The sequence below is a fragment of the Crotalus tigris genome, unplaced genomic scaffold (assembly GCF_016545835.1).
Source record: "Crotalus tigris isolate CLP2741 ecotype Arizona unplaced genomic scaffold, ASM1654583v1 scf7180000018124.1459596, whole genome shotgun sequence".
Lineage (NCBI taxonomy): Eukaryota > Metazoa > Chordata > Lepidosauria > Squamata > Viperidae > Crotalus > Crotalus tigris.
The window spans coordinates 434,562-454,572 of NW_024096836.1; the positions used below are offsets into that span (position 1 = coordinate 434,562).

Sequence of the window (20,011 nt, forward strand, 5' to 3'; positions counted from 1 at the left end):
ACCCGTAGTGTATTTGGAACTCATCTGTTGTGAAAATAAAAATGTTAGCATTTCAGGCTTCCTACAATGTTTCCAATATATTTTTTCTATATAATCCTGAGTCTACTCTTCAAGTGTATTGTTGTTCATTCCAGCTGGTAAATTAAACTCCTGCGGGTGCTGAATCTAAAGAACACTCTAGAGGAAACAGCTGGATATATATATATATATATTCTTTTAAAAAAATGATTCTTGTTGAAAATGAACTTACAATTGAGGTCAAAGCTTTGAACTACTGGTATTAATAAAGGATCACTGTTGCTGTTTAGCTGTATCATATTACAGAATTTTGATACTGTTCTTGCTATTTATTCTTTTTCTAAGATATTTTTATGGCTATGCATTTCGCTTTTAGTGCTGAGAAAAGTAGACGAATATTTATGAAGTTTACCTTTTATAAAGAATACTACTTGCGCCTACATCTAAATCAGTTTTATCCCTTGCTTTTCAAAGAGGTTATGGTATCCACATAGTAAAATGCTAGTATATCTGAAAAGCAGGGAACCATTTAGATGTGGTGGTTAAAGGTACTGGACTGATATTAAGGAAATTATGAGTTCTTATGGTGGAGTGGTGTGGTGGCCTAGAATTGAAGATAACTTGCCTCCCACCTGTGAGGTTTGAGAGTTCAATCCTAAGCAGCGGCAGATGTTTCTCTATCAGGGCACAAAGAGAAAATATCTGCTGTGAACTTCGCATAGGCATCAGGATGGGCATCCAGCCAGTAAACGCTCAGTTCCATTCAGTTGCCCTAACTTCACTCTGAATAAAGGGATTAAAAGGTTGTTAAAAAAAAAATAGAGTTCTTATGGTGCCAAATCTGGCTGAGGGAAAAAGATACTAGCAAGCCATTTTAGAAAAAATGTTGAAAATTCCATGGAGTTGTTCTCTTATCCACCATGAGTTCAGGGCATCCTTGAAGGACCATAACAATGAAAACATCTGCAATCCAATTTGAATTATTTTTGATTATGCACCATCAAATTAATGCCAACTCTTGGTGATGATGCCTTCGCCCATGACAAAAGCTCCCTACCTGATGTTTCTTTTACTTCCAATAATGTACCCATGTGGGTAACCATCTACTATGCTGCTGCTTGTCCTCTTCTTCTCTTTCCTTCCACCTTTCCCAGCATTAAAGGCTTTTTCAGAGAATTAGGTTTTCACATAATGTGTCTGGAGTAGAGTTATTTGAGCCTGATCATTTGTACCTCTAGTGAGAACTCTGTTGATTTGTTCAATGTTATATTGATTTGTTTTCACGGCTGTTCATGATATTCTCAGAAGTTTTTCGCAATACCAAAGTTCAAAAACATTAATGCTGTTCCTATTCTGCTTCTTCAAAGGTCCATTCTGACTTCAACAGTGTTATAAGGAATTTGCTTGAAGTCTTCTGATCTTTGTAGGCATCTGAATATCTTTTCAAGCCCTTTATGATTCCTCTACCAAGTGCTACTCTGCAGCATATTTTATATTTTATGACTCCTTGATCCATTACTGTTGGTGGTTGATCCTAAAAGGCAGACGCTATCTGTTATCTAAAAATATGCAGCTTCCCAAATATGCAGATGTGAAGAAACTCCCATTATTTTATTACATCAATTGCACTGTACTGAAATGGTTGACAGATAATAGTATAGAAGAGTACATTCCATTCTTTGAAGTAATGGCTGATTATGAATGCTTTAAAGCATCGTATTATAGGCAATGTATTTATTGTGTAAAATGACCTACATTGCAATGATTTCTGATTAGAAAGAATATTAAAAGAGAATGTGTTATCTTTCAAGACTTTACTATAAGAGGTTTTGGGACTAGGTTGTCTTTTAAGCATTTTTAAATCAAGCCTTCTCTATAATGGTGCTTGTGTTTGTGACGCCTTTTGAATTTTCAATATTTCTGCAAAAATATGACGTAAAATGAGATCTGTTCTCCACACATCCCAAAACTGGATAAAATGAATCAAAAACATATATCGATATTTATTTTTCTGTATTTTCTTTCTCCCACTATAATTAAAAATAGGAATATAAAGTAAAAAAAAATAGGTGAGTAATTGTTGGAATATTCATGAGCAGGAAGAGTCATGTGGTAACTCAGTCAGCCAATGTGAAGAAAGTGCTACTGAGTCTGTGCAAAAGGTATTGAGTTAGGAGCTGAATTTTCAGTCTCAGGTTTGTCTCTGTATCTCTCTGTAAGAAGTTTTCATTGAGCTATGTTGCTGTAAAGAAGAATGTATGGTATTATAAATATTTTGATATAAATTTAAAGGTTATTTTGAATCAGCTAAATGCAGTCAACTGTGAGAGCTTCTGATTTATTTTTTCACCAATAGAGAAATTAAAATTCTCTAACAGTAATTGTAAGAATCAATTTGCGTTTTTATTGATTGCCCATCTTGTCTAATTGCAGAACTTAATCTGGAAGGGAATTATATTCATCACTTGCCAGAAGAGGTCCGAACCCTGTTACATCTGAGAATTATCAACCTGTCCAGGAACAAATTTCACATTTTTCCTGACCAGCTGACTTCTTTGCAGGCTCTTGAAATGATCAACCTTGAAGAGAATGAGATTACAGGTAAAAAAAAAAATGTGCTTGTGCATTCAAGTGTCTCTTTGTTCAGACAGATTTTTGCCCTCAAGCTCTAACATTGTCATAACGTCTGTAGTTTTTTCTTTGCAGGCAGGTATTGTTTGACCTTTCAGTTAATCATGCAGATTCCAGAAGTCATGCCAATGTTATGGTTTTCACACGTAACATGATAGATTTCTCCCATGATTTAAATTGCTATTTAAAAGAACAATCTCCCTTGATGTGCTGCATCTGGCTGTTCTTGACCGAGGTTGGAAACTATACTGTTGAAAGAAAATTCTTCATCAGGGTCCAGTCCAAGCCGGGAATAAACAAAATGGAGACTGCTTTAGAAAGAAGGTTGTAGTTTATTGAAGAGCAGAGCCAGACAGAAATGTGGCTCTGGGAAAGCTGACCACATGTAGCTGGAAATGGTGGGTTTTTATGCCTTCTTGGGCTTTTGTGTTTGGAGCTGTTTCCTATTTCTGTGGCATGAACTTTGACCTAAGCTTTTGAGTATATCCTTTTTAGTATTCTGATGGTGATGAGTTAATCCTATTATGACCTAAAGGTCATATTAAATATTACTTAAGTTTTAATTGGAAGTACATTTTTATTCAATGTATTGTACAATGCATATATACAAGTGCAACCCTGAAACAAAGTTTGCAACTTGGCCTATTTAAATGAGTAAAAACAGGAAATTCTCCAGATTTGAATAAGTTGAAATAATCATGCTGCAACTTTTGGTGCTGATAAAACAGTGTTCATGACAAAGCAGATTTTTAATTTGATACAAAGTTTTTAATGTTTATGGCTTTAATAGATATATGAATTATGTTGATTTATAGCCACCCTGAGTCGTGGGGGAGATGGATGACATAAGAATTTAATAAATAAAATAATAAAATAAGTAATAAATAAATTTATTATTGACGTTGTCTTAATTGTGTTTTGGAGCCATTTGGAGTTCAATGTAAGATAGGTGGTTGACTTCCTCGCTTCCAGGACATAGCACAGTTGCTTGAGCAGGGTCCATAAGATTATCTGGGACACTACACATCTTCTTCATACCTGTTTTCCTTGTTACCTTTTGGGAGGAGGCTGCGTGGTATCCGTAGCAGAACATCCAGATTCAGCCATAGTTTCATTCCATACAGCATTAACCTTGTGAACTTTCAAGCTTCCTCCTTCCATTATATATTCAAAATGGACAGTATTTAATATTTATTGTTATGTATATGTAGGGGTATGGGTCTATACATACGTTGTATATAGTACGTTTAGGTGTGTGTCATGTATGTGTTTCACTTTGAGAGTGGGCAACTAAATTTCATTTTTGATGTGTGCCGTTGTGCCCACAATAAAAAAATGACAATAAAAGTTATCTATCTATCTATCTATCTATCTATCTATCTATCTATCTATCTATCTATCTATCTATCTATCTATCTATCTATCTTGTTTGCAGTCCATCTCACCTTGAGGTGACTGGATGGCTAACAAACATTAAAAGCCAATAAACATTGAAACATATAAATGTTTTAAATTAATAAATAATAAAGCAAGCATTTCTTTTTCTTTTTTAGCAGTATGCCTAAAGTTAGAACAGAGATGTTTGCACATATTTTACCATAACAGAACATTCTTGTGATAATCAATTTGCTATGCAAACATTTTAGAGGCCAAGGGAATTTGCTTGAAATCTGTTTCTCCTGAGTGTTGCAATAGCCTATTAAATATTGATAGATTTTATATTAGGAACCTGCCTGTACATTTTATATCTGTGTTGACTCACTTTTGGGATTTGATATTGTTCTCTTCCCCCAAAGCGTTCATTGCTTTTTATTTTTAAGCATGATTCTCTGTGATAATTTAATCTCTGTTTTGCAGTAAAACAAGCTGGAAGAAGATTCTGATAGGCTATTAATAGGAACACAGTTTTCTTCATTAATAACATATTAAGGTGTGGCTGTTTGTTTTGTGCTTATTTTTCCTATTCTGTTTACTTGGCGTTTTTCTGAATATAAGCATAACTTTCTGAAGTCTCAGAAAGTTAGACAGTAGTGACAACCAATTAATTCACATAGAAAAGGGGGAAAGAAACTTGTCAGTAACTTGGACAGATCAGGATTTCAAGCTGTCTGTTGATATTCATGTTTAATATCTCCAGGTGAGAGTGAGCGCATGCATGCACAATAAACAAATTTTCTTACTCTGATTGCTGGGTAAGCAACAATGTACAGGTAGTCCTCAACTTACCATTTGTTTAAGGAACATTCAAAGTTACGAAAGCAGTGAAAAAACTAACTTATGACTGGTCCTTGTATTTACAACCGTCACAGCATTGCCATGGTCACATCATTAAAATTCGGATTGTTGGCTACGAGCATGCATTTATGAGTGCTGCAGCATCCCGGGATCACATGATTATCATTTGTGACCTTTCCCGCTTTCAACAAGCAAGCCAATGGGGAAAGTCGGATTCACTTAATGACCATGTGATTCACTTAACAACCATGACAAAATCCAGCACAACCCAGTTAACAACTGCCTTGCTTAGCAATGGAAATTCTGGTGCCAATTGTGCTCGTGAGTCGAGGACTACCTATAGATGCAGCTGTGATCTCATTCCCGAATTCAGTGGGTAGCTTTTCAGCAGAGTAGAGTTCTCTTGATTGCTCCTGTGCTATAGAAGAATTTTCCTCACTTGGTATTCTGGGGACTGGTATTTTTGGACTGAAACTCAACATAAGCAGTCATAGGCTTTATAGAGGGGGCACCAACTCAGAGCTCCCTTGTATGTATGTACAGCGATGGAGATATATTCTCTTAGGCTGTGAACAAAAAGACTAGTGACATACATGTTATGTACCACCCTGGCTGTGAATGTCTTTTTCTTACCGTCTTTTGGTCTTTAAAACTAACTGGAATCCTATTAAGTCCAGGCTATCCCACTGGGATTGGCCTTACCACTCATGCTGACAGAGGAGGCATGTTGTGGGTCCCGTCAGACCGATTATTCTGGCTGGCGGGGTCCAGGAGGCGGGCCTTCTCTGCTGTTGCTCCTGCCCTCTGGAATATCTTGTCCCACAATGTGAGGTTGGTTTCAACCCTCCTGTCTTTTCTTAAGGGCCTAAAGACGTGGCTGTGCCAGTCGGCTTGGAGCTGATTGAGTAACCTCAACTCCCGCCCTCCCCACTTGTCCTTGGTTTTAATGTCTAATTTTAACTTTTATGTTTTAATTGTAAATGTAAGTTTAAGCCGCCCAGACTTACGCTATAGTAAGATGGCCAGCCAATAAATTTTATAAATATCAATCAATCAATCAATAAATAAATAAATAAATAAATCTCTAGGATTTATTTCCTTTGCTGCTATTACTTCCCTTTTCTGATATGGAAATAAACTTCTTTTTCTTCTTTATTTCAGCATGCCACTGAAATAAGCTAAGGGGAACTGGGGAAAGATATGGAACAGCAGAGTCGCTTTTTAAACATTAAGACAAAAAAAAAACCTGGACTTTTTAAAAATAATGGCTTATGAATAGGTTCAAATGCTGCTGCACTGTATCTGTAGTGAGTCAATACTTGTTTACCTTGACTCCAAATATAATGTGTCTGGACAGTTTCCTAAGCAAGTCTCAAAAATGTCTTTCCACCAAGAGCTTCCATCTCTCTCTCTCTTCGCAACTGTAACAGTATGTAGGAATGACATTTGGGGACAGGAGGAAGAATAAGCAACGGTCAGATAAAAGGCAGCTGAGACTATAGAAGGAATGGAGGTCTGATAAATATTTCAGAAGGAAAACTGTCTTGTTTCTTGTCTATGGACTCTTTCTTGTTTTTAATAATAATAATAATAATAATAATAGTAATGATCCCACCATTTTTTGCTTACAGGCAAATGAACATCTGGCTGACTATGCAATGATCCATAATAATAATAATAATAATAATAATAATAATAATAATAATAATAATAATAATAATAATAATAATAATAATAATAAATTGTAAATTTATTATTATTATTAATAAATTATTAATAAATAATTTATAATTATTTTTATAATAATTTATAAATAATAAATTATAATAATTTTATAATAAATTATAAATAATTTATAATTAATTAAATTATTAATAAATAATTTATTAATAAATAATTTATTATTATTATTAATAAATTATAAATAAATAAATAATAATAAATATTATTAGTAAATTGCAGAATGCCATACCGGCTCGGACGTCGCCCGGGTTAACAAGGTCCACACTAGATATTGGAGTTCCTGGATATCTGGTGAAAAATGGGTTACAGGACTCAGGACTGTTGGCTGAGCAACCAGGGCCAGCAGCTGCAGAACTACTGGAAGAAAAGGTGTTTACCCGTCGCAGATACACAGTGATGGAAAACAAAGAAATAATGATCTGTTACTACAGATCAAGTCCAACAAGAAGAGGATATCTAAAACGAATGCACCAGTTCTGGAAAGAACAACATCCAGAATCAGAAATAACAGAACAGAGACTAGCAGATCAACGCCGATTTATAACACGAAATAAAGTATTCACAGAAACAGAATTGGACGAACTGCAAAGGTTTACCCAGGGCAAAGAAATCAAAGCCTTACCAGAAGTAATTCAGAATGTAGAGGCAAACCAGGGGGAGTTGGCAGTGAAGGAATCCAGCAGAGATATACAACTGTTCTCATTTGGAAACCAGGCACCTCTACCTCAGGAAGAACAAAACCCTCTAACTAAAGAAATAAAAGAATTGAAACAAAGAATAACTGAGCATCTAGAACAGCACAAAAACAACAGAATAAGGCTACCTGCATTGAAGCTTGTTCCAAAGAAACAGCTAGCACAAGCATTAAAAGATGCAAATATTGCAATATCAAGTATAAGCACCAATTCACTGCAAGAAACAAACCAACTAATGTACAGCACAGCTGCAGTTATAACAGAATACCTGGGATGCAAAATCAACAAAGAAGAAAAACAAACAAACAGTGCACCAGAAAAATGGAAGGTTAGACTAGAAAATAAGATCAGCAAGTTAAGATCACATGCAAGCAAGCTAGAACAGATGAAAGAAAAGAAGCTGAAGAACAAGAAGACCAAAGAATACCTAATCAAGAAATACCACTTAGAAACAAGGAAGATCAAGGAAGCACTGGAAATAATAAAGCAACAAATAACAGCTATAGCCAGGAAAATCAGTAGATATGAAGCTCGAATTGCAAACTATAGGCAGAACCTCCAATTTCAATCCAATCAGAAACGTTTCTACCAATCCATCAATGGAGAAACTGCAAGGAATCAGTCAGTACCTGACAAGGAAGAAACAGTGCAGTTCTGGAAGCAGATATGGGATAACCCAAAGAAATACAACAAGGATGCGGCTTGGTTAAAAGAGGTGGATGCAAATAAAACAGAAGTTGAAATGAAAGAACTAGTAATAACAACAAAAATGGTAGAAAAAAGAGCAAAGAAAATCAAAAATTGGTCAGCACCAGGTGAAGATGAACTGCATGGGTTTTGGTTGAAACATCTAACTGTTATACACCCACTCATTGCCAAGCAGTTCAACAATATACTACAAGGAGGAGAAATTGAAAAGTGGCTAACAACTGGGAAAACCTATCTAATAATGAAAAATCCAGCAAAAGGGGCAACACCAGGTAACTACAGGCCAATTACCTGCTTACTAACAACTTTCAAATTACTAACTGGTGTAGTAGCTGATGCAGTGCAACAGCATCTAGTTGAAAACAATCTCTTTCCACCTGAGCAGAAAGGAAACCGCCCCAACAGCAGAGGAACAAAAGATCAACTCCTAATAGACAAAATGATCTTGGAAAACTGCAAGAGAAGGAAGACCAACCTGAATGTGGCATGGATTGACTACAAAAAGGCATTTGACTCTCTGCCACATGATTGGATAATAAAGTGCCTAGAAATAACAGGAGTCAGTAGAAACATCAGAAAATTTGTGCAAAGATCGATGGCACAATGGAAGACACAGTTGCAGATCAATGGTGAGAGGCTGGGAGAGGTTAATATCAAGAGAGGAATATTTCAAGGAGATTCATTATCACCATTACTATTTGTTATTGCACTGTTTCCTCTGTCAACAATACTGAATAACTCAGGACATGGCTATCAAACATCAAAAACATCTGCCAGACTATCCCACCTCCTTTATATGGATGATCTGAAGCTGTATGGAAAAACATCATCTGAAATAGAATCGCTGCTCAACACTGTCCGTATATATAGCCAAGATATTGTAATGGAGTTTGGCTTGGACAAATGTGCCACACTTACTATCAAACAAGGAAAAATAATGAAAACTGAAGGAATCAAGATGCCCCACGAAAATAACATTAAGAGTCTGGATGAGGAAGAGTACTACAAATACTTGGGTATCCTTCAAGCTGACAACATCAAGCACACTGAAGTCAAGAAAAAGATTAGAGGTGAATACATCAAGAGAGTGAAGAAGATCTTAAAATCCAAACTCAATGGAGGAAATACCATAAAGGCAATCAACACCTGGGCAATCCCAGTCATTAGGTACACAGCTGGAATAGTGGACTGGACTCAAGCAGAACTAAAAGCAATGGATAGGCAGACCAGAAAAATAATGACAATGAATCATGCCCTTCATCCACGCAGTGACATTGACAGACTTTATCTACCAAGGCAAATAGGTGGGCGTGGAATGCTACAAGTACATCAGATGGTTGAAGAAGAAAAAATGGCTTTGGAAGAATATCTGAAGAACAATGATGAAGATGCACTGAAATTAGTATATCAGGAAGGCTTACTAACTACTGGAGAGACCAAACTGGCCTACAAGAAAGACCAAATGAAGAACAGAATAGAGGCATGGGAAGACAAAGCACTACATGGCCAATACATGAAAAAAATAGCTGGGAAAGCAGATAATAATAAAACCTGGCAATGGCTAAGAGCAGGAAAATTGAAGAAAGAGACCGAGGGACTAATTCTGGCTGCACAAGACCAAGCCTTAAGGACAAATGCATACAAAGTCAAAATTGAGAAGACAGCAACAGACAGTAAGTGCCGCCTATGCAAAGAAGCTGAAGAAACAGTGGACCACTTGGTAAGCTGTTGCAAGAAGATTGCACAAACTGATTACAAGCAGCGGCATGACAAAGTAGCAACAATGGTGCATTGGAAGATCTGCAAAAAATATCATTTGCCTGTAAGCAAAAACTGGTGGGATCATAAAATAGAGAAAGTCATAGAAAATGATAAAATTAAACTGCTCTGGGACTTCAGAATTCAAACAGACAAGCACCTGCAACATAACACCCCAGACTTAACAATTGTCGATAAGAAAGACAAAAAAGTCTGGATAGTGGATGTGGCAGTGCCTGGAGACAGCAGAATAGAAGAGAAAGAGCTGGAGAAGATCACAAAATACAAAGATCTACAAATAGAAATAGAAGGACTGTGGCAAAAGCAAGCAAGGGTAGTACCAATAGTCATAGGCTCCTTGGGTGCAATTCCAAAACAACTGGAGCACCACTTGAACACCATTGGCATTGACAAATTCGCTATTAGTCAATTGCAAAAGGCAGCCTTATTAGGAACTGCTTCCATCCTGCGACGATATCTGTAATACCATCAAACATCCACATCTGCCTATCCCAGGTCCTGGGTACTCGATAGGTAGACAAAATGCCAAATCCAGTCTGAACATCTGGCTGACTGTGCGATGATCGATAATAATAAAAAGTTGGAAGGGACCTTGGAGGTCATCAAGTCAAACCCCCTGCTCAGGCAGGTAACCCTATACCATTTTGGACAAATGGCTGTCCAGTTTCTTCTTAAAAACTTCCAGTGTTGGAGCATTCACCGCTTCTGAGGCAGGTTGTTCCACTGGTTAATTCTAACTGTCAGGAAGTTTCTCCTTAGTTCTAGGTTGCTTCTCTCCTTGGTTAGTTTCCATCCATTGATTCTTGTCCTGCCTTCAGGCGCTTTGGAAAATAGCTTGACTCCCTCTTCTTTGTGGCAGCCCCTGAGATATTGGAACACTGCTATCATGTCTCCCCTCGTCCTTCTCTTCATTAAAATAGACATGCCCAATTCCAGCAACCGTTCTTTATATGTTTTAGCCTCCAGTCCCCTAAACATCTTTGTTGCTCTTCTCTGTATTCTTTCTAGAGTCTCAACATCTTTTTTACATCGTGGTGACCAAAACTGGAGGCAGTATTCCAAGTGTGGCCTTACCAAGGCATTGTAAAGTGGTATTAATACTTCATGTATTAATACCACTTTGATTCTATTCCTCTGTTAATGCAGCCTAGCACTGTGTTGGCTTTTTTGGCAGTTGCAGCACACTGCTGGCTCATATTTAAGTGATTGTCCACTAGGAGTCTGAGATCCCTCTCACAGTTACTACTATTGAGCAGTTATTACTATACCTGTGCATTTGGTTTTTCTTGCCTAAATGTAGAACTTACTTTTTTCACCACTGAATTTCATTTTGTTAGATAGCGCCCAGTGTTTAAGTCTGTCCAGATCCTCCTGTATCCTAAGCCTGTTTTCTGGAGTGTTGGCTATTCCTGCCAGCTTGGTGTCATCTGCAAATTTGATGAGTTCCTTATCTATCCCCTCGTCCAAATCATTGATGAAGGTGTTGAAGAGCACTGGGCTCAGAACAAAGCCCTGGGCAACCCACTACACACTTTTCTCCTGGTCCTCTCTCTTTTTTTATCTTTCTTCTTCTGTCTATGGAGACAAGGGGGAGGCAATGTTCTTGAGACCTGAAAGAGTCTATTAGTGTAGCAGCCTTACAATAAAAGTAGTGTGGTATGCTTCTTGTATGGATTACCTCAGGAGGCTAGAAGTGTAAACTTCCCAGAAGTATAAACTGGAAAGACATATCCTGCATTGTCATGATTTTCTTGGCAGTTCCATCATCCAATCTTCTCAGTGAAAAAGTGGATTTCTAAGGAAGGAAGCAAATTGGATTTAAAGATTGAGTACTGTGGTTCTTGGGAGGCTTAACTGATAATGTTCCATAAAAGTTACTCCAAAATAGAAATTGACTAACTTTGTTGACTCAGTTCTTATATAACTTTTATTGATAAGAAAACAAAATGTAGAGCCAATTTCATATGGATTTAAATTATCCTAAGCCCTATTTTACTTACATTGCTCATCTGCAGGGCTGGTGTGTGAAAAGAAGGTTTCAGTTTTGCCCCAGAGATGGCTGGTGTTGGTTTTTCTACTCTTCTTTTTAGGGATCAGCTGTTAATAGGTCTTGTCATCTTCTAGAGTCTTCTAGGGGTATCATCTCTAAAAAGATACACAGTGATTGCACTGTGTCCATGCAAGGCTTCTTACTGGTTGACCTGTTTGTTTGTTGACCAGTTGGTGATGCCATGTCCTTGAAACCAACCTCCCCTTGTTCCATAAATCAACCTAGTTCTGGAAATGAAAACATGCCCTGGAACCTGGTGTTTGCTTTAGTAAGTTGAAAAGTAAGTCAGGCAAAATCAGACACGAATAGTGTAAGACTGGACTGGTCCAATTATGAAATTATGACACTGAGAGATCAACCCTCTCTTCCTGCATCAGATTGACATTTTTCAGCTTACAACTCTGTGAGAAAGGGATGAATTTTATTTCTTCTATTTATATGGCTTATATTTGTGATGGCGAACCTTTTAGAGACCGAGTGCCCCAAAACTGCCTCCCCATCCCTGTCCCCGCTCTGCCCTGCCCGCTGGGCCACCCACCACCTCCATGGCCCGCCACAGATCACCCAGGCAGCCCAGTAGCACCATGGTGGCCACACCCTCCACCCGTGCCCTGCAGCATCATCTGCGTGCGATGGGGCGCAAGGGCGGAGTCTTTTCCCCACTACCCGGCTACCATGTCCTTGGCTGTGCTGCTTTGCATGGGCCGCACCCAGGGGCGACTCTCCTCTGGGAGGGCTGCTGGTGAGGAGGGGGCTGTGGGAGGAGGTGGGGCTGTAGTACTGCAGGCCACTTTAGCTGACTGTGTTCAGCAGGTCAGCGGTTCAAATCTCACCGGCTCAAGGTTGACTCAGCCTTCCATCCTTCCGGGGTAGGTAAAATGAGGACCCAGATTGTTGGGGGCAATGTAAATATATATATACATTGCTTACTGGTGTACACCGCTTAGAGAGTGCTTGCACTTAAAGCGGTATATAAGTCTCATAAATAAATAAATAAATAAATGTGCCCACAGAGAGTGCTCCAACTGCCACCTCTGGCATGCGTGCCATAGGTTTGCGACCACTGGCTTATATGTTAGACTTTGCAACTGCTGGGTTAACAGCTCTTCTGGTGCCTGCAATAAAGCTAGCTTATCAAATATTTTCAGAGCCATACACACACGTATTGCTACAAACTAAGCCAAGAAATACATACAAAAATCTGTGTTGTTTTTATTAAGTTAACCAAGTTGTGACGATTGGAATTCCAATTTGAGCTGAATTTTGAATCCAATTAATTTTTCAAATATTTTACAGAGTTATGAACATCAAAGCATATTCCCACAAGCTAATTTTCTTTTCTTTCCTAGAGGGAAAGCATTAAGTATTATCTCTTACTATTTACAAGGCTAATTTGGTATACCGTATGAGAAAATTCAATCCACAATTCACTTCTTCAGAGTCTGAAATTGGAAGGGCCATTCCAAATCTTCAAAGACATATTTCGCATCAAGAAAAAAAAAAGTCATGGCTTTTTTTCTTGCTTTTTAAATTTATATTTTCAATAGGATTAAAAATAATACGGTATATGTCTTACTAGTCTTCATGTATTTTTTCAGAACAAATCCAGTCCTTATTAAGATGAATTGAGTTAAAAGGCCTTTTTATTTCTTTGCGAATACCATATTGTTGCCTCCGTGAAATAAATAAATAAATAAATAGTCCACATATCTCTGGACAGTTGAGTCATTCACCTCTTATATAATAAAAAAAAATGAAAGCTTCTTACCACGTAGAAAGAAGTATTTGACATTGTTGAATCTTATTCATTACTAGAGTTAATAGTTTAATCAAAATTTCTTGAAAAGTCTTAACTGCAGAGAAATACAGAGGAAGGAGCAAGACCGTTAAGAAGGATGTCAGATTATTACAGAAAAGATTATTTAGTCCAGGAGAGAATGGAATGAGGAAGAAACTCAGAGTAACTCCGCCTTAATGATGCTAGGTATAAAGTTGAACTGGAAAACTGCTTTGACAGGCTTTCAAGATTCTGTTTCATTAACAGAATGAATCTTTCATTTATTAAAAATAAATATAGTTCAAGAAATTCGGTTCTTGTTTCCTGAACTTTGCACAGCTTGACATCTACGTATTTATGCTGTTATTTTGAATACGAGTCTCCTGAAGACATCTATGTATATTTTCTGTTATTAAGTTCCTCCTAAAAATCTTTCTCTTTATTAAATGGCTAATCGTTAGTTAGAAATATTTATAGCTGATCCATGACATTTATTGTCAAATTAATTCCTGAAGAGATAGCAGCTGCTTCATCCAGTTTTTGATCTCTCTATTCTGAACCCTTTTATCACCTGCCTTCTTGTTGCCAATAACTCAAATGTCTGGTTGGCATTACGTGACAAGTGTAGAAAAATGTTAACGACATCCACAAAGACCTTTAGGCAAAATGGAGTAGCCAACCTATATCTTTCTTGATATTTCTTTCTTGCGTCTTGTATCTGTGCTTCAGTTTCATCTGATGAACATTAATTGCTTGAGATATCTCTTTTAGTGATATCAGATATAATAATAATAATAATAATAATAATAATTGTCGATAAGAAAGACAAAAAAGTCTGGATAGTGGACGTGGCAGTGCCTGGAGATAGCAGAATAGAAGAGAAAGAACTGGAGAAGATCACAAAATACAAAGACCTACAAATAGAAATAGAAAGACTGTGGCAAAAGCAAGCAAGGGTAGTACCAATAGTCATAGGCTCCTTGGGTGCAATCCCAAAACAACTGGAGCACCACTTGAACACAATTGGCATTGACAAATTCGCTATTAGTCAATTGCAAAAGGCGGCCTTATTAGGAACTGCTTCCATCCTGCGACGATATCTGTAATACCATCAAACATCCACATCTGCCTATCCCAGGTCCTGGGTAAGGACTCGATAGGTAGACAAAATGCCAAATCCAGTCTGAACATCTGGCTGACTGTGCGATGATCAATAATAATAATAATAAAAGTTGGAATAAAAGGAATAGAAGTTAACAAAAAAGAATATAAATTAAGAGCTTTCGCAGATGACTTGGTGGTTACTTTGTCTCAACCTACCTATTCTGTAGTAAAGTTATTACAACTGATTTACCAATATGGGCGGGTTTCGGGTTTTAAAATTAATAATAATAAGACTAAAATATTATCTAAAAACATGACCAATCTGGACAAGCAGATTTTGGTTAATTTGACAGATTTTGAAGTTGTTGATAAGATAAAATATTTGGGGGTCACTTTATCTGTTTCTAATGTAAAATTGTATAAAAATAATTATGAAAGGCTGTGGGTCAGGGTACAGAAAGATTTGAAAAATTGGGAGAAGTTACAGCTATCTCTTATGGGAAGAATTGCAGTGATTAAAATGAATGTCCTGCCAAAATTTCTCTTTTTATTTCAAATGCTACCTGTTTTAAAAAATGAGGTTAATTTAAATGAATGGCAGAAAGGCATTAATAAATTTATTTGGGCAGGGAAAAAACCAAGGGTAAAGCTTAAAATTATGCAAGACTTCCGTGAGAGAGGAGGACTCAAGGTACCGAATTTGAAATTATATTATGATGCTGTGGCTTTAACATTAATTAGTGATTGGGTAAATTTAACAAATGTAGAAATACTCCATCTGGAGGGTTGGGATTTACTTTTTGGATGGCATGCCTATCTAATTTTTAATAAAAAAGTGGACCGGGTTTTTAAATCTCATATTATAAGGATTTCTTTACTCCGGGTTTGGAGGAAATATTATAAAAGTGATTTTAAAATACCATTATGGGCTATACCTTGGCATGCGATAGAGAGGATAAGGAGAGGAGTTAAGATGGATAGGGTTTCTTATACACAATTACTTAGATGGGATGGTCAAAATTGGCAGTTAAAATCTTTGGAAGATTTAGCACATGAAAATATCACCTACTCATGGTTTCAATATAGACAAATAGTGGATAGATGGAAGAGGGACCATAATATGGGCTTGCTTAGAGAAGATGAAAACCTTGTTAAACAAGTAAAAGATCAAAGGCGAACCCATATCAAGAGAATCTATGGGGCTCTAGTGGAACTGGATTCAGAATCAGAACTAATTAAAGATTGTATGATCAAATGGGCACAAAATTTTGGTGAACCAGTTCTACTGGATACCTGGGAAACTATTTGGGTGAGGAATGTTAAATTTACACAAGCCCAGAACTTAAGGGAGAATTTTTATAAAATGTTTTATAGATGGCACCTTGATCCAAAAAAAATGTCTCTTATGTATCCTGACTTACAGCCTAAATGTTGGAGATGTGGTTGTTTGGATGCCACTTATTATCATATTTGGTGGTCGTGTAAAAATATAAAAGTCTTTTGGATTAAGATATGGTGGAATATTCAAAGAATTTTTAGAAAGAGGGTAAAATTTACCCCACAATTGTTTTTGTTAGGTATCGTTACTGATTGTGATGCTAAGGAAGTTATATTGATGTTAAATTTGATTACAGCCGCAAGGCTGCTAGTTGGACAATATTGGAAGAAGGAATCCTTGCCTACCTTACAAGAGTGGTTTTTTAAAGTTTCCTATTTGGCAGAAATGGCAAAGATTTCGGCTTTCTTAAAGGAGCAATCGCAAGAGAAATTCTTTGCGGTATGGGAAAAATGGATAAATTTTATACAATATAAATTGGATATAAAAATATCATTTAGCCTTTCAATAACTTGTATATAAATTTTAATATTTTATAGATTGCATTCTTTTTTTATATATCTCTTTTCTTCTTTCTTTCTTCTTTTTTGTTATTATCTTTTTTTCTCTCAAGTACTTTTTTTTTTAATAGTTATGCTTTTTTACATATATTTTATTCTTAATTACTTTATAAGTTGTTTATGTAAGGTATTTAGATATATTTATGATTTATACTTTTTCAATTTTTTTTTAAGATTCTTAAAGATTTTAATTAAGCCTATACTCAGCTCTGGGAAGCTCGGGGGGGGATGGAGAGGGAGGATTGGGGTGGGTGGGTTAAGGTTGTTTTTTTTTTTTTTTTTTGCTTTTTGTAAAAAAATTTTAAAAAATTTTCAATAAAAAAAAAATAAAATAAAAGTTGGAAGGGACCTTGGATGTCATCGAGTCCAACCTGCTGCTCAGGCAGGAAACCCTACACCATTTCGGACAAATGGCTGGTATTAATACTTCATGTGATCTTGATTCTATCCCTCTGTTAATGCAGCCCAGCACTGTGTTGGCTTTTTTGCCAATTGCAGCACACTGCTGGCTCATATTTAAGTGATTGTCCCTCTCACAGTTACTACTATTGAGCAAGGTACCCCCTATACTATACCTGTACATTTGATTTTTCTTGCCTAAATGTAGAACCTTACTTTTTTCACCATTGACTTTCATTTTGTTAGATAGCGCCCAGTCTTCAAGTCTGTCCAGGTCCTACTATATCTTAAGCCTGTCTTCTGGAGTGTTGGCTATTCCTGCCAGCTTGGTGTCATCCACAAATTTGATGAGTTCCCCATCTATCCCCTTGTCCAAATTGTTGATGAAGATGTTGAAGAGGACTGGGCCTAGAACAGAGACCTGGGGCACCCCACTATACACTTCCCTCCATGTAAATGCGGTTCCATTGAAGACCACACGCTGAATACGGCTGGTCAGCCAACTACGAATCCATCTGGTGGTGATGCTGTCTAACCCACATTTTTCTATCTTATCGAGTAATAGGTTGATACTTTATCAAATGCCTTACTGAAGTCCAGGTAAATTATATCCACAGCATTCCTCTGATCCACTAATTTTGTCACTTGGTCAAAGAATAAGGTTTGTCTGGCATGATCTGTTTTTGACAATTTGTTTTTTTGACAATCTGTTTTTGACAATTGACCAGGTCCTTCCCAAACCATGATTCCATCTCCACTATTGACAGCTGATGTTATAAATATGGCATTATATTTCTGTGAAACATAATAATGCTGCCCATGTATGCCAAAATTTCTACTTCTGACTTAGGTCTCCATTGAACAGACCTCCAGAACTTTGAAAGGCCAGCTTTTTGGTGAACATGAGGCAAATATTGGTGTTCCTATTGGTGAGCATCTTATTACTTGTCATGGATTCCATTTTTACTCAATTTTTTTTTCTAAATATACAGTCATAAATACTGATTTTAGACAAAACTAGAAAAACCTGTACATCCCTAGATGGTTCTTTAATTGGTCTGTTAGTGATTTCCTGGATAATTTTATGCTGCAATCTTGGAACCTTCGCTATTGTCTTAAATGTTTTCTATTTCAAAATTTATGGTATTTATTTGGCTTGCTTTTTTTTAACCACTAGAAATCAAGATATTCTCCAGCACTGGAGATGGAGAATCCACCAATGGATTGAGACTGTATTCCTGCCCAATCAGATCAGTCAGCCAAAGTTGCCATGCCCGTCCTGGACCACGAGATCCCAGTCTTGACTGATCTCACCCACTTGGCAGACGTGCAATTTTGGCTCTAGGCAAGTAGAATCTCCATTGGTGGATTCCTTTTCCGCAGCAGAGTTAGATGAATTATTTTCTTTAAATTAGATCTACTTACCAAATTCTAAATTACTAGAGACAGCAGATTCTCCACATTATTGAGGAGGTATCAGACCTTCGTTAAGGAAGAGTCTCCTTCCTTCCCCCCCACCTCCCCACATTCCCCCCCCACCATTCCCAAAGGGGGGAGCAAGCCCCTGATCTAACAGTCTGGACTAACGGCCGTTAGTCCAGCCAGTCGGGAAACGCGTTCGGGGAGAGAAGCTTGTGGCTGCAGCTCCGCCGAAGAGTTTAGTCACAGGGAAGGTTCCTCAGCTTACTCAGCGGCCGTTCGGGGGGCCATTCCGGACCCACAAGCGTTTTTTTTGGAGGGGCGGAATCTGCTGGCGAAGAGGGGTGCGCGCACAGGCTATCACGTGGAACAAGTGCGGATCAGCTGTCGGGCGGCCGCGGGGAAGCCAGAAACCAGGACTGTTCCGTTTTTCTCCATTTAAGCAACTAGCTTCCAGGATGCTGGGAGAGCATTCTCTCCACACGGGCCACCATTTTAAAATCGGTGCGGCGCACGCGCGACCCCTTTGTTAGACGCACATGGCCTGGATAGGCCAAAGAACGCAGGCTCGGACAAGAGAGCCACTGCACATGCACGGCCGCCATTTTGCACATGTTTAGCCACCTATTCATCGCATGGCCTACTTAACTAAGCCTACCGTGCAGCCTACATAGGCTGACAAGTCTGGCGAGGGAGTCGCTTCCCAACCACCGCGGGGGGAGAACTCTGAGGCTAAGGCCTCACCAGGTGACAGTGCCGGAAAACATTATCTAAATTAAAAGGTTAAGCAATTAGGCTTGAAACTCCACCACGGGGGGGGGGAAGCGACCTCATCTGCTGACAATTTTATAAGGGCTAACCAAGGCAAACAGAGGCCTACCGTCAAAGAAGGACTCTAGGCCTCCCTAGCCCCCCCCAAGGGCGATTAGATTGAGGTACTCCCTGGTACTCCATCTTTCAGGCCCTGGTGTCTCTTGGCTCCTATCCCATCAATATCTACGGATTGGCTCCATCCGGATTCCAGGCACCCCCTGTAGTGTGTCTGTCCTTATCCAGTTAACAACTGCGTGGATTCCAGGCACCCCCAGTCGTGTGCTTGTCCTTATCCACAGCTTACTAAGCCGGATTCCAGGCACCCCCAGTAGTGTGTCTATCCTTATCCGTGCACAGCCATTGTGGTTTTCAGGTGGCCCCCAACAGTGCGCCTATCCTTACCCACGCGGAGGCTGTACTTGGGTTCCAGGCGTCCCCTGTAGTACATCTGTCCTTACCCAGAGTTATATTCTCCAGATACCAGAGGGCCCCCTACTGTGGTCCCTGTACTATCGGAGAATGGAGGAGCTATCCTTCCCTCGACAGGAGCCTTGCCATCCTCATCAGGTTTACCTGATCCAGAAGGCATTGATAAGACGGTGGCCACTAAGGCCAGGTCTACCAAGAAATCTTCCAGAAAGACAGAAAAACTGGCCAGCAGGAGACATCAGGCCCTAGAAAAGGAGTTCTCTTCTGGCACAGAAGAGGGCCAGACTAGAAAAGATTCAAGCTGGAATCATAGCC

The 20,011-nt window shown here is 38.3% G+C and overlaps 1 protein-coding gene across 4 annotated transcripts in view; it reads left to right on the top strand.

The window, feature by feature from the left end:
- Positions 1-20,011, top strand: part of LRRC20 (leucine rich repeat containing 20) — a 100,576-nt gene that overhangs the window by 65,081 nt on the left and 15,484 nt on the right. For 3 of the 4 annotated variants that reach the window (XM_039348172.1, XM_039348173.1, XM_039348174.1), the window contains exon 4: positions 2,452-2,619. In XM_039348172.1, coding sequence (XP_039204106.1) covers positions 2,452-2,619 — 168 coding nt within the window. Of the gene's footprint in view, positions 1-2,451; positions 2,620-17,885; positions 17,912-20,011 lie in introns of those variants that run through there. The other variant, XM_039348175.1, reaches the window with a different exon arrangement.